The sequence below is a fragment of the Microtus pennsylvanicus genome, chromosome 14 (assembly GCF_037038515.1).
Source record: "Microtus pennsylvanicus isolate mMicPen1 chromosome 14, mMicPen1.hap1, whole genome shotgun sequence".
Lineage (NCBI taxonomy): Eukaryota > Metazoa > Chordata > Mammalia > Rodentia > Cricetidae > Microtus > Microtus pennsylvanicus.
In genome coordinates this window covers 71,660,186-71,675,116 of record NC_134592.1, presented here as the reverse complement: position 1 = coordinate 71,675,116, position 14,931 = coordinate 71,660,186, and the positions used below count along the sequence as shown (strand labels likewise).

Below are 14,931 nucleotides of genomic sequence, written 5' to 3'. Positions count from 1 at the left end.
GCTGGGGAGTTAACCCCCGGCTTTGCGTGTGCTCATTGAGGGCTCCTAATTTACTACTTTTAAAAAAAGTGAATATATCCTGGCGATGGTGGAGCACACCTTTAATTCTAGCACTCAGGAGGCAGTGGCAGAGGCAGAGAGGTCTCTGTGTCCAAGGTCAACCTGGTCTTCAGAGCAAGTTCAAGCACAGCCAGGGTCCAGGGCTACACAGAGAACCTGTTTCAAACCAAACAAAAAAAAAAAAAGAAAAAGAAATGCTCCTTCCTACCAAGTGAAAGAATCTTGCTTCTAGGAAGGGAAAACGATGGAAAAACAGAACACACTACTCAGGCTAGACACCTGAATTAAAGTTTTAATTCACTAGTTGCTATTTTAAACATTAATGAACCTTCTGCATTCTTATTTACAGGTTGGAACAGTATCTTCTTCCAGGTTCCTTGTCGTCTCTTCTCTTGGTTTCTCTTAATATCAATGCAGTTTGTAGTTTTCAATCTTGCTTCCTATTTATAGATTAATCTGTCACCACCGGAAATATATTTTATTGTATTGCAGAAGTTAGAATGCCCTTGTTCCGGCAAAGGAGAAATTAGATATAAGTTGCGGAGTAAAACAAAAACTTCTTTGCTACTACTTTAAATGGAGCAGTTTTTTTTTAAGTACATGATTGCTTAAATCAATTTTTCTTCGGGTGGACACAAGCGAAGGGAGATAATACAGGGTTTGTAATGCAGTTGCTTTCCTCGCTGTTAGAATTTACGAGCACATCCTTAAATTACATTTAGCACAATAGTACCATTGTTAAGGGCAAAGATTCCAGTACACAGGAAGTAAGTGCTGGCTTTAGTTTTCCACAATCCCTTTTATAATAAACCTTTTGTGAGAACGCGATGCGTTCCCAAGTCCAAACACTTCTCAGTTTCCTTGCAAATTCGTTGGTAATGGCCGAGGTTCTTCAGGAAAACTCCTTCATGGCCAGTCAGGAAGAAGTGGGCGCTGTTTTACTAGAATTCACCTAACAGGTGGACTGAGAGAGGTGCCCTGGTCTCAGCAGCTCTCATTCACTTCGGGACTACTGACGGAGACATCTATTGACACCAGTTTCTTTGGGCAGATAAACACATTATATAAATTATATACAACTTTAAAAATAAACCCCAATAATGCTATGGAGACTGCAGCTGCCGGGCAAAAGCCGCTTGGTTTTTAAGAGTCTCCATGGGAGAAACCCTAAGCCTTCGAGCTTCGGCAGCTTCTGGCCAATCAGCGAGGCAGCAGCCCTAACTGTGCCAGGATCGGGGTGAAGAAGACGATCCGCCCGGGATCACACCGACAACCTGTCGCTCGCCCAGCGGACGACTCGATCCGGAGCGCTGGGGAGGTAGGGCGACAAGTTTCTGCCCAAGTTTCGGGGAGCAGCGCGGCGCGGGCGGGCGGGGGCGGCTGCAGTTTCAGGTCCCCGCGCCCGGAGGCGCCGTCCCGAGCGTGCCCCGAGCGCCCTCGGCTCTCCTCGGCGGCGTCGCGGGACATGCGCGATGGACGTCCCTCCGCCGCGACCCCCGCCGGCGTCCCTGCCTCCCCTGGGATCCCCGACCCCGCCGGCCGTCCAGCACTCCGGTCGCGTGCGGCCCAGCGCCCGCCGCCTCCGCCCCTGCGCGCGCCGGCGCCATGGAGACGGTCACAAGACGCCCGCGCCCGGCGCGCCGGCCAATAGGAGCGCACGTCGCGGGGAGACGCGGACGTCGCTCTTCCAAGATGGCGGCGCGTCCGTCGCGAGCGGCCCGTCCGGGGGGAAGCCAGCGGAGCCGAGTCCAGCCGCCGCCCGGGACGGGACTGAAGCAGCAGTTGCCGCCGTTGGCGGCTACCCGGGTCGTTTCCGCTGCTGCGACGGCTGCTGCCATGCGGCGAGGTTAGGGAGGACCTCACTCCCCCGGGGTGGAATGATGTTAACAGAGGTAAGCGGCGCCCCACTGTTTACCTGAGAGGCGGGCGGGCGGGCGGGCGGGCGGGCGAGCGGCACCGACGCCGGCCCTGGGCCCGACCCGCTCGGCGGCTCCACCGGACCCGGCTCGACCCGGCCCTCCTGGGCGGCCGCGGGCTCCCACAAGTGCCCCCGAGTGGGCGCGGTGCTGACTCGGCAGAGTTCCACCTCCTCCGGCCGCCGCTGCCTCCCGGCGTCCGCGCCCCGCTGCCCCGAGGCGGCCGCCGCTGTGTCCCCCCACGCCGCGTCCCGGTGCCCGAGGCCGGCCTCCGCCCGGTCCGCGTCCCCGGGCTACCGGGCCCGCTCGGCCTCCCCGGGCTGGGCCAGCATCCTGCCGGGGGCAGCCGGCCCGAGCCGCTCTGCCTGCCGCCGCCTCGACTCGCCGGCCTCGCGCCCTCCGCCTCGGCCCCCGCTTCCCGTCGCGTTCCCGCAGTCGGTGCCCCGGTCTCAAAGTTCAGTTGGCCGTGCGTCCACCTTCATGACCCCCTCGGAACAGTTTTTCTCCAGTGTCCCGAAATGGAAGTAGGGCAGCGGCGATGGACCAATCGGTTTCCCTTTTCTCAGTGCCCACTTTGAAGAAGTAGAGTTTGCCTGCACTGGCAAAACCTTACGGGGTAGGACTTACTCGGGGCTGCTCGGTTAGTGGCCGGAGGTGACATGGCTGTGCGAATGGTCCGTGCAGGTGTGGATGGCTGACGCTGTGGGTTTAGGGAAACCCTAGCACCGTGCGCACTTGATGTTCTGTGAGGATCCCGATGTCAGGGACAGGTGTGGGCATTCTTGTGAGCTGCTGTGAGGGTCATAAGCAGCATTAGTGATCATTGGGAAGCAGTCCTACACTGGCCTGAAAGGGAAATAAAATATTTGAGACAAGTGGCTTTTACTGTGCTCTGAGCGACGGTACAGTAAGACACACTTGAACTTTCCAAGCCTTTGGAACTTGGCTAACTAAGAAGCAGCAGCGTCGTTTGTCGTCTGTGTCCTGAGCCTGGCATATATGTCGCACCTGAGAAATCCTTACCGGTTGACTGTTAACTAAGGAACCACGCGTTTCTAGTTGTTAGAAGTTCACCTCACGTTTCCCAGTTCTACATTTTATTTTTAGTTTTCTGGCTACCTTCATTGTCACAGAATGTGGTCTACTGTAACTTTTCATTAGTTGTATATTTAAAAAAGCAAATAGCAGTTCAGTTTCTTTTATTCTCATATTTCGGCGAGAAGCTGCCTTATATTAGTGTTAGTAACTTTTCAGAGTTGCCTGTGTTTGTGTAGTATGGCATGTCCTTTTGATAGGACTTTTTAGAGTTTTCTTTTCACGATGAAAATAGTGAGCTAATGCCAGCGTAACTGTCTTGGTTTGGATAGGCCGAGCATTCATTCTAAGCTTCTGTATTTTTATACGGCTTAGTTTCAGTAAAGTGTTTTAAACAGGTCACAGTAGTAAACCTTCCCTTGTTGCAGCATGTGTCTGTGTGTGTACCTGTGTGTGGACAGCACATTGGCTTGGTAGTGTTCCACTGTTGGTAGTTCCTATGGAATTATTTTATCAAGCACTACTTTGGGCTGCCTCTCTAAAGTAAAACTCAGATTAAATTGTCCTTTGATCTCATCTGTGATTTTCCGTAGACATTTTGTAGACAAACTGACTGAAGTCCAGAGACATGTCCAAGGTCAGACAGTTGTTAGCTGACTCTGTTCAGGACCTACCACTTTGCTCAGCTGTCCTCAGTAGTGCTCAGCTTTCTCGACCAGTTTGAAAACATCTTACTTCCTTTTCTCAATAAGGTCAGCGTTTGAACAGAAGAGAATTCATTACTTGAAGCTTTTTTGCTGAGCTTTCTTCTCTGGCTTTTCTTTTTAAAGCCCAGTAAATAGTCCAATTTTGAAGTGTTTTAGATACAAATGACTTCGTGTGTGTGTGTGTGTGTGCGAACGCATAGGTATGTCTGTCTGCAAGTGGAAACACCAGTCACCAGGTCTTCGGGTTTAGGGGATGATTTAGTTAATGTTAGATCTCCGAATCTACAGGGATGCACTGCCTCCTGAAGGGTTTTCCTAATCTTTTTATTGGTCACGCTTAGCAGGTGTTTCCCTGGACAGAAACCAGACAGAGAGTTAAGGTCAGTGAGGCTGTCACTTTTGGCTTCCTGACAAAGCAGGTTGAGAGTTAAAAACGAGAGCAAGAGTCACACTTGAATGCTCTCATTCAAGTTCTGTGCTGTGTCTCTTCACAGTGTAGAGTCCTCCCTCTTCCCGTCTTCCTTTCCCTCCTTCCCTCCATTCCTGTCCTTTCACGTCCTTTCCATTTCTGATGTTGTCACTATGCTGGTCTTAATTAAAAACAGAAACAACGAAGTGGGCATACATAGATATGTGATCGTAATATCAATAATCAGCATTTACACGAAACTATCCAGTTCTGCATGTATCAAATTATAGATTTAATTGAAACGGCGGAAATGAGATAATGCATGAGTTATTCATTAAGAGCTGTTTTAAGTAAGGCAAAAGGGAACATTACTCAATTAAGCAAACTAATACGTACATCAAACTTTGAAGCCTGTGAAAAGACATTTGTGTGAATTGAAAGTGTAGGCCTAGTTAGGCAGCCCTTGTTTTTAACTTTTGGCTTCAGTTTTTGCTTTAAAAATTTTTAAATAAGCAGTTGACTTATTTGGAAGACTGTTCATTTTGTGTATTCGTGTGTCTTCATGTTTTCCAGCAGGAGTGAGGAAACTACTTTTTAATATGCAGTTAAGATTTCTTCCTCTGCTTTGGTCCCTATTAGGACTTAGTATTTTCAATGTTTCTCCCATAAGATTTGCAAAAATTTATCATGATATGGTTGAAAATTATTTGCTTAATAGGTTCTGGCCTTTTGCTTATTAATAGTTAACTTTACATCTCAATATTGGGACTTTTTAAACTTCAGAATGTGTTTTAATTAGTGTGAATTTTCTCAGTATTAAGATATTGTTAAATATCACTGAATTTCATTAGTAAACTTTTAAGGTTTTCTTTATTTTAGAAGCTGTTCTAGGGCTATGAGTCTGGGAGTTTGACAGCAAAGTAAAGGTATAGGCGGTGGAGGAAATGTGCCAGGTTGATTCTGGGAATAATGGCATACCATTGGTTTGTGTGATCAGTTGTCAGGTAGTTGTCATTTCTGTGAGTGCACAAATAGTGACTGGGCTGGATGGTTCAGACCTGCAGTTCCAGCACTTGAGAAGTGTAAACTTGAGGAGCAAGGCCGACATTTGGTTCTAAAGCCAGTCTGGGCTACGGGAGTCCCTTCCTCAAAAACAGACAACCCACAACCAGAAGAGAGAGACAGTGAGAGACAGAAGTGCCTGGGTTTGTGAGTGTGTGGCACTAAGTGAGTTTATGACAGTGTTTTCGATTTTTAGATATGAATACTGGTGTTTTACTTCAAGGTTAGCAGACACAAAACAGATGGAAAAGGCCTTAAGCAGGACTCCTAGAAGTCCCAGCTTGTTAAGGAATGAAAAGGCCTTGTGGTTCAGATAAATTAGGATGATACTTGCACAGAGAAAATGAAATCAGTTTCCTCTCTGGAGGACTGCTCATTGCTTTCCATGGGTGATTGACTCAGAAGGAAAGTGATACAGTTATGGCCTGTTGCAAAGTTATGTGGCCATGGAGACTTCCAGAAATGCTTGTGGATGATTGGGTATCAAGGAAAAAAGGTCTGAGCTGCTAGGGACCCTTTACGTACATGACTGACTATACACACACACTTGCCTGTAGTACTATGTAAAATACTATGGCTGGATTTATTGATTAGTATATTTATGGTGGAAATACTCTTGGGATCGATTAATCCTTAAACTATATGAGCTGCTTCTTTAATTATTAATTAATGGCATTGTAAAGGCTGCTAACCAGAGCAAGAACTCTGGAGGCTTATCAGTATTTGCGGCATGTGAAGAGGTGTGGAAAGGACTTTGCAAAGGGCGTAGAAGGTTTTCACTGGAATGACCCTGGTTGGTAGTGTACACTTTCCTTCTTTGGTGTGTTTAGAAGAGCTAAGCTGAATATTATTTTGTTTTGTTGAGACAGGGTCTCACTAAACCCTGGCTGTCCTGGAACTCACTATGTAGACCAGGCTGATCATGACCTCAAGAGATCTGTCTGCTTGCCTCTCCCTCTGGAGAGCTGGGATTAAGCCACTCACCTTGAAATATCTCCCTATTAGAAACTTTGTAGCCTTAGGCCAACCGGACATCTCTTCCCTGTGTGAGACTGAAGCACTTCTTCCCTGGCTTGGTGGACTGGGTTTCCTGTGCCTGCTTGCATGCCCACCCACCTTGGAGAAAACCCTCTCCTGTGCATTCATCCTGATGGACACTGAAGGTGATCACCTCTCTGGATGCTACGAGAAGTGTCATGAGCACAGTGCACATACCCCTTTGACATAGAGTTCTTTGTATTGCAGGAGCGAATAGTAGTTCTGCCTCAGTTTTTGAAGAATGGCCATGTATCCTATTCCTTGACAGCTATGCTAGTTTCCATGGGACTGTTGGTATCTTTGATCTTTTCGATAGTAGCTATTCTAACAAGCAGATATGAAGTAATATTTCATTGTAGCTTTAATTTGCATTTTCCTGATGGTGAACAGTTTTTCATCTTCATGTTGACCATAGTAGGTCTTTCATATCCTTTGCTTACTATTGGAATAGGTTGTTTTCTTAAATGGTTGGAATCCCTTGTGTTTTAAATTGTAACCCCTTATCAGAACTGTGTTTGCCAATATTTTCTATTGTTACATGAGTTTTCTGTCTTTAAAATTTATTTATCTTGTGTTTGTATGTGTGCATGCATGCATGAGCATTTGCACATACGTGTGTGCTCTTGCCTGTGCTTTGTGGAACCCAAGGGTTTTGGAAGGGTGTCATTTTCTGCTGCTCTCTGCCTTACATGTGAAACAGAATCTCTCTGAACCTGGACCCCACTTACTCTGCTAGCCTAGCTGGCCAGTGAGCCGCTTGTATCTCCTGTGCCCATTGCCCCAGCAGAGAAGTAACAGACTCCAGGTATGTGCTGCTAGAATCATCTATGGTGCAGGGGATCTGAAGTCCCCATCCCTGAACTTTCATATGGGGTCCTGTGAGATGGCTCAGCACATAAAAGCATTTGTCGTACAAGCTTGTCGACCTGAGTTGAATCTGCAGACCTCATGTGAAGGTGGATAAAGAGAACTGATTTTACAGCCTGTTCCTTGATCTCAGACTGTGGCAGGCATGTTTCCCTCCTCATGTGAAGGTGGATAAAGAGAACTGATTTTACAGCCTGTTCCTTGGATCTCCAGACTGAAAGGCATGTTTCCCTCCTCATGTGAAGGTGGATAAAGAGAACTGATTTTACAGCCTGTTCCTTGGATCTCCAGACTGAAAGGCATGTTTCCCTCCTCATGTGAAGGTGGATAAAGAGAACTGATTTTACAGCCTGTTCCTTGGATCTCAGACTGTGGCAGGCATGTTTCCCTCCTCATGTGAAGGTGGATAAAGAGAACTGATTTTACAGCCTGTTCCTTGGATCTCAGACTGTGGCAGGCATGTTTCCTCCATGTGAAGGATAAAGAGAACTGATTTTACAGCCTGTTCCTTGGATCTCAGACTGTGGCAGGCATGTTTCCCTCCTCATGTGAAGGTGGATAAAGAGAACTGATTTTACAGCCTGTTCCTTGGATCTCAGACTGTGGCAGGCATGTTTCCTCCATGTGAAGGATAAAGAGAACTGATTTTACAGCCTGTTCCTTGGATCTCAGACTGTGGCAGGCATGTTTCCCTCCTCATGTGAAGGTGGATAAAGAGAACTGATTTTACAGCCTGTTCCTTGGATCTCCAGACTGGCAGGCATGTTTCCTCCATGTGAAGGATAAAGAGAACTGATTTTACAGCCTGTTTCTTGGATCTCAGACTGTGGCAGGCATGTTTCCCTCCTCATGTGAAGGTGGATAAAGAGAACTGATTTTACAGCCTGTTCCTTGGATCTCAGACTGTGGCAGGCATGTTTCCCTCCATCATGTGCATGCTCCGCCCCCAACTTAAGATTTACTTTTACTTGGAAAATAATTACGGTATACCTATTTTCAAGAATTTTAAAGGACTTAACTTTTGCATTTTTTCCAAATTTTCAGAGATTGGATACTTAACATAAAGTGTTTATTTTTATTATTTTTAATTTGTCATGCCTATAGTCTCTCATTTTTAATTCCTCTGTTTTGCAGTGGGGCCTTAGCATGTAGCACCAGTTGGCCATAGATTTTTAGATCTTCCAGTCTTTTGAGCTGGGGTTCTGGGTATGTGTCACCATGACTCTTGTATATTCAGAGGTGATATGATTGCAAACAAAGCAAAACGAGGTGATATTTTAGTTAACACCACAACCAGAAACCTAAGGGCCTTTTGTGTGTTAGGTAAATCTCCATCTAGTTTGATGATCAATTCCCTCAGAAATTGATAAAGGGTTGTATAATTGGTATATTATTAGATTATGATGAGAAGCACTATGGCACTAATTGTTATGTATTTACAAACTTTTCTATAGTTTATCTGGGGAAATCAATGTCAGGAGGGAGCAGGAAATAAGCTTTAAGAGTTTTCAGACCTTGATACATCATATGATCATTGTAGAATGTTTTGCTGTACAACTCTGAATGTAAACACGACCTGCATGTCCATGCCCACTTGCAGATGATAAAGGTGCTGTGTTCTGATTTAATATTCCTGCTGTGTGTAGTCCTCATGCTTCCTGATGATTCTGTCAATTCTAGTTTACAGTAAAAGGCTTGAGGGCATATTGAGGTAGACTGTGATAGCGGGATCAACAGAGCGACTCAGCTAAGCAGCAGTGAACACTAGGGAACATGAGCTAGGAAGGGAAAACTAGGTCTGCCCTGCATTTCCCTGGGCTGCTCGCTGATGAGCCATTTGATGGGAAAGATGAAGGATTTCACAGATTTCTTTTCTTGAGCAAGTTTCTCAGGTTACAGCTTAAACAAACTGTGTCTTGAAATTCTGTGGTTTCACAAACTGGTATGTTTCGTCACTTGACACAACTCTAGAATTCAGTTTCAGAGTCAGGTTTTATTATGCAAATATTTTCTTAAATATTCAGGAAAGGGAACTTTGAATTGAAGCAAATGATAGCTTTTAAATCATTTTAAACTTTGAAAGGTGGTTATAGTTAAGCAAACACACATGTTGGAATAGTGGTGATGTGTCCTTAAGTCTGTACCAATCTCATTAGGGAGACAACATGCAAATAACCCGTATGCTGAGTGTTCAGAGGCTCGAGTTGCCGATCCCTGTGTAAGGTGGATCCTGAAGTAGTCCTGTGGACTTTGTAAGCATTGGTTTCCTTCTCAGTAAAACGGAGATAATAATAGCTTGGTAAATTCATAAAAAGAAAATTGAAACTTGTTGTAGATACTATTGCCAAGGCCTTAGTTAAAATTGTGTTAAAGGTAGACCTGTTTACCAAGTGAGAGTATGGCTACTTTGTGTTAGAAGACTTGGAAGACGATCTGGTAATGTGGGTCACACTGGAAACCTGTGCTCAGAAACCTCACTGTCATGGCTAAATTTAGTTCTGGGCCACTTCGGCTGTCAGAACTGAGGCCTTTCAGATTCTGTCGTCAGAGTGAAACAAGGCATTTTATTAAAGAGTGAAATTAAGAGGGAAAGAAGGTTGGAGACTGTGGTTTAGAGTTGAGTATCACTTGCCTTCACCCTCCAAGGCCAGGTGCAGCTGCTCGTGCATTGGGATGATGACTGGCAGCTCTGATTCAGCATCCCACAATTCCCGACAGGTGCTCTGAAGAGCAGTCAGGAGCTGGAGGAGGAGCCCTGTGAGCCCTGGTTTGTTCTTTCTCTATTCTGTGGTGTTGGGAGTCTGCTGTCTGCCACTAAACTAAGCCCGTAAGGCCTTTGAGTCTGTTTCTTCTTTTTCTAAAGACTCTTATGTATCCTTAGAGTGGTTTTATCACATTTTACAGACAGATGCCAAATCCCATTACCCTAGTGAAAATAGTGCATGTACTCTGGTCTGATCTCTGTTTATTTACTTTCCTGTAAGTGTGAGTACTTGAGACTGATCATTAAAGTTGTGTCCCCAAAGTCTAAATAGCACTTTAAATTGGGTACTTTACACTGAAGTATGTGTTGACAGAATAAATATTAAACATCTCCTCAAGAAAAATTAATACAGGTGGAAAATAACTTAGATAAGATTGTCTACAATGAATTTAAGGTATCACAATAATTATTTTTATATTTATGTTTTAGAAATTTTATATAGTTAAGTACATGGGCTGACCATTTTATTTCTAGATAGTTGAATTACTTCCACCTCCCCCTCCGTAAAAAATAGTGAGGAAAAGAAAAGAGGCAGTTGAGCAGGGAGGGCCTGAGTTAGGAATGTAAGTGTCTTTGTTTCTTCATCAGGGGAAAAATATAACAGGTTGTAATTTATCTGTAATGAACTATGAATTTGATGAAGTAAATTTTTATCTTGTTTCTCTGATTACATGGTATTCTGATTTCATGAGTCCCTAAAATTTTTATTCATCTACACATCTGTGAGTGTCCGGAGACAGTTTGTCTGTGCAACAGCCCTAGCTGTCCAGGGACTAGCTCTTATAGACCAGGTTTGCCTCAAAATCACGGAGATCCATCTGTCTCTGCTTCCTGAGTGCTGGGCTTAAAGACGTGCACCACCCCTGCCTGGGACATCTATACATCTTTAGACATGCACCTAAATTATCTCTAATGATTTTCATGGTGCTTTGTAGAATGTTTCAGCTTGATGGTTTTTAATGTTGCTGTTAATGTTTACAAATATATGTGTGTGAATAAAAATGTAGTCATTGATTTCAGAGATAGAAATTTGAGGGCAGGCACACTTCTAAAATGTGCAGGTGCTATCAGATTCTCTGGATTAATGTTGCAGGAGGCTGCTTGTTGGTTTCCAGCCCCCCCCCCCCCAGCTTAGACCCGAAATAATCACACAGAAACTGTATTAATTAAATCATTGCTTGGCCTATTAGCTCTAGCTTCTTATTGGCTAACTCATATTAATTTAACCCATTTCTTTTAATCTGTGTATCGCCATGTGACAGTGGCTTACTGGCAAAGTTTCGGCATGTCTGACTCTGGCAGCTCCATGGCTTCTCTCCAACTCTGCCTTCCTCCTCCCATGCTATAGGCCAAGCCAGTTTCTTTATTCATTAATCAATAAAAGCAACACAGACAGAAAGACCTCCCACACCATTTCCCCTTTTCTGTTTAAACAAAAAGGAAAGCTTTAACTTCAAAATAGTAAACTTACATATAACAAAACAGGTACCAAGCAAGAATTACAGTTACAGTATTTATATCTACTTTATCTTTTATCATAACTAAGGAAAACTGTAACTATAGCTATAAATTCTTCAACTCCATCAAAGACTCCAGAAGGATATAATATTATCCAACACTGTGACCCATTTAGAGGTCTTTTTTATCTGGATTTTTCTTTATTGCATATCTGTAATTATTTTCTGATCAGAAGGGTTTCTTAAAATGCTAAGCAGCTTGGTCTCAGTGGCCCTGGGTGCTGGGTCCGCTTCTCTCAGGTTTTAAATATGGTGGATGTAGTTCACCTCTCCCTCTAGGACTGCGGAGTGGGAGTCATCCTCACTACCTAAACTCTGGGTAGCACCATGCAGCATATAACTCCCCCCCCCCTTTTTTTTGAGTAAAAGCTATATTTGCCATACAGTGCACTGATCTATTCCCAAGTGAATGTTGAGCACCAAATACACTCAACTCAGAGTTTGTTTTCTTCTTGGCATGATTGACCTTTGGGCAAGGAACTGCCCATGCCTAAACCACTGACAAGGTACATGGTATCTGGAAATGGATAAGCAAGACACAAAGAAAAAGACTGTCAAATCTTGCCAAGACAGTGTAAAACGCTTCTAAAAAATTTCCTGCCTCTGAAAATGGTCTGTCAGTTACTCTAGGCCTTAGGCAAAGATTGTTGCTTCAAAGTTGCAAATGAGACTTTGGTGTGATTGTCCAGGTAGCCAGTTGTCTCTGTCATTTGTTGTACATTTTGGAAGTTGCTTGATGGCACTTCCTGCCTATTCAAATAATATTATCTCCCTTCTTAGGTCTTCGATGGGGTTGAAGACTAGATAGTTGTAGTTACTTTCCTCTCATGACTTGGCCAGGTTATTTATTATACAAGACTTAAACTCATTAGGATAGGATAATTATTGAATATATTTGTTCTTATTGTATATAATTTTGTATTAGGCTTAGAACTCTCTTATTTAAACAAAGGGGAGAGTGTTGGAATTCCTACTGCCAGTGGCCTTTCAATTACCTGCCCACTTACTTGTGCTCTCTTATACTATGCCGATGTAAAGCGCTCGTCCAGCCTCTTTTGCTGCGGGATTCGGTTGCTGTTCTCCATGCCAGCGGAGGATTGTGACTTGTGAGTCTACCCCTAAATAAATAACCGTCTGAGCTAGTGTGGGATTTCTTTTAAGCATCCTTCTTCAGATTAAAATGCTTCTTAGTTACACAGAGCACTGAGTGTCATTTTGTACATGTATTCACCCATTGTTTACAGAATAATATGTACCAGGAGAGTTGACTGTTAATAATCCATTTCTACTCTGTTCAGCTGTTGAAGCTGTGATGATCTGCATAGCATATTCAGTAGCATGAGAAGCTAGTGTGTGTCAACTGAGATAGTTCATCATTGTTGACTCTATAACACCATTTTCTCCAGTTTACTGACATAGTTAAGTCTCATGCACTTCTGAAAAACACAAAGGTGAATTATGACTCTTTGACCTTAACCTGGTATTCTGAAAAGTCCTTGGATGTTGCTTTGTATAATCTAGGATGGCTTTTGTTCCTGAAACATTGAGACTATTTTTAGCCTGCTTGTGGTTTGGAACAAAATAGATATGTAGTCCCTTGCATTGTGTGTTTTTAAGTTTTCTCATTGTTGTTTAACAATGAACATATGCAAAAAATGGCCTTTCAGGTCATCATCTCTTGAGGCTTGGAGGTTGTAAAATAGACTTCAATGGAAGAGCTAATTGTGAAACAAAATTTCAGGGTGTTTCAGTTATTACACAAATTTATCAGGTAATGATGTGACTTCAAGATATGATGATGTATGTTACCTAGTGTTTCTACAAGCCATAAGGTACTTTGTAGTTGGTTTCTGATTTCTGTTTCTGAACTTGAGATATACTTTAGAAAAAGAATTTATTTATTATGTATACAGTATTCTGCCAGCCTGTATGTCTGTAGACCAGAAAAGGGCGTGAGATCTTATTACAGATGGTTGTGAGCCACCATGTAGTTGCTGGGAATTGAACTCATGCCTGGAAGAGCAGCCAGTGCTCTTAACCACTGAGCCATCTCTCCAGCACCCTGCTTTTTTCTTACAACAAACAACACTGATGCTTAATCAGACTACAATAAGTGTAATGTGTTGCCCTTCCTTCCTTCCTTCCTTTCTTTCTTTCTTTCTTTCTTTCTTTCTTTCTTTCTTTCTTTCTTTCTTTCTTCACAAAATATGGCAGTGGCTTGATCCTAGGCTTTCACAATATTTCATGGTTTGTTAAATTTCACTTTACAGTCAAGAACCCTTGAATGAATGTCTAGTAACTTAAAAAGTTAAATAATTAACACTCATGTAAAACATGAATGTTTGTGAACTTAGATTGTGTTTGTATAGGTCCTCTAATGTTTTGTGGTGGTTTGAATGAGAATGGCTTGAAACAGTTTGGGAAGGACTAGGAAGTGTGGCCTTGTTGGAGGAGGTGTGTCACTGGGTGTGGGCTCCAGGGTTGTGCTCTCTGCCTCCCGCCCCCATTTGTTCCAGATACAAGCCTTGCCTTTGCTCTGCCATCATGGGCTCCAGCCCCCTGACACCATAGACACTGTGCTCTCTGAGCTGCTGTGGCCAGGGGTTTGGTCACAGCAGTAGAAGAGTAGCTGAGAGGCACTCTGCAGGTCACAGACCTTCTTAAGAGCTGGGTGCTTTTGGTTAGCAGAGGTGACTGGCCCCAGAGTACTTGAGTTTGAATGCAACTTTTGTCATTCTAAGCATCTTTTGACCTTGGTGAAGTGCCTAGCCTTTCTGAACTGCAGTTTTCTCCACTACTTGGTGTGCTTGCCCCGCAGGTTTTGGTGAGTACTAAGTGGTCCATGCTGAGTCCTGTTTAGAACTGACACTGAGTGAGTCCTTTGCTGCATGGTTATTTCTTTGGCTGTAAATAGCAAGAAGTTTCTTTTTCAGACTTAGAATTTATTGAGTTGTCTTCTGTTGTTTTTGTTTCATTGAAGAGGCTTTAAAATGCTAAACAGAATCATTCTCTTTGAGCCATATAATTTAATGTTTTCCTTTGAAAGTTTTTAGTAACTTTTTAATGTAGGCATTATATTTCTAGTGTAAATCTTAAGAATTAGATTCATACCTACTTTCAAGAGGAAAACAAGAAGGATGACACCCGTATAATGTAAATTGGTCATAATCAGAAAATTTGGTTAACAATTATGTGTCTTTGGCCCACAAAACCTTTAATATAGATGAAAGGAAAGAGGAAATTGTAGACTACTCATACTATATGTCTCCAGTGTCATTGTCATGCAGTGTTCTGATATGCAAAGCCTGGGACTCTTGTCAGCTTGATGAAGTTTCATGTAAAGTCATTCCCAGTAATTGAAATAAAAGTCTTAGAAAGTCAAGTCGATGTGTGTTTTATAATTCATTAAATCTTATTAACATTTGTTATAGGGAACCAGAAAGTGAGGAGCAGTAAAATTAATCCCTCCAATATGCACAGTATAAAGGGCCATGTTATTGCAAATAAAATTTTTGTTTACATAAATGAAAACTGAATATTTAGGCAGATAGATAAT

At 43.3% G+C, this 14,931-nt stretch overlaps 1 protein-coding gene across 3 annotated transcripts in view; it reads left to right on the top strand.

The window, feature by feature from the left end:
• The first annotated feature begins 1,494 nt into the window (after nt 1-1,494).
• Nucleotides 1,495-14,931, top strand: part of Snx13 (sorting nexin 13) — a 94,627-nt gene continuing 81,190 nt past the window's right edge. The window contains exon 1 of one of the 3 annotated variants that reach the window (XM_075948400.1): nt 1,495-1,952. In XM_075948400.1, coding sequence (XP_075804515.1) covers nt 1,533-1,952 — 420 coding nt within the window. In that variant the 5' untranslated portion in view covers nt 1,495-1,532. The remainder of the gene's footprint in view (nt 1,953-14,931) is intronic. The other 2 variants (XM_075948401.1, XM_075948402.1) reach the window with 2 other exon arrangements.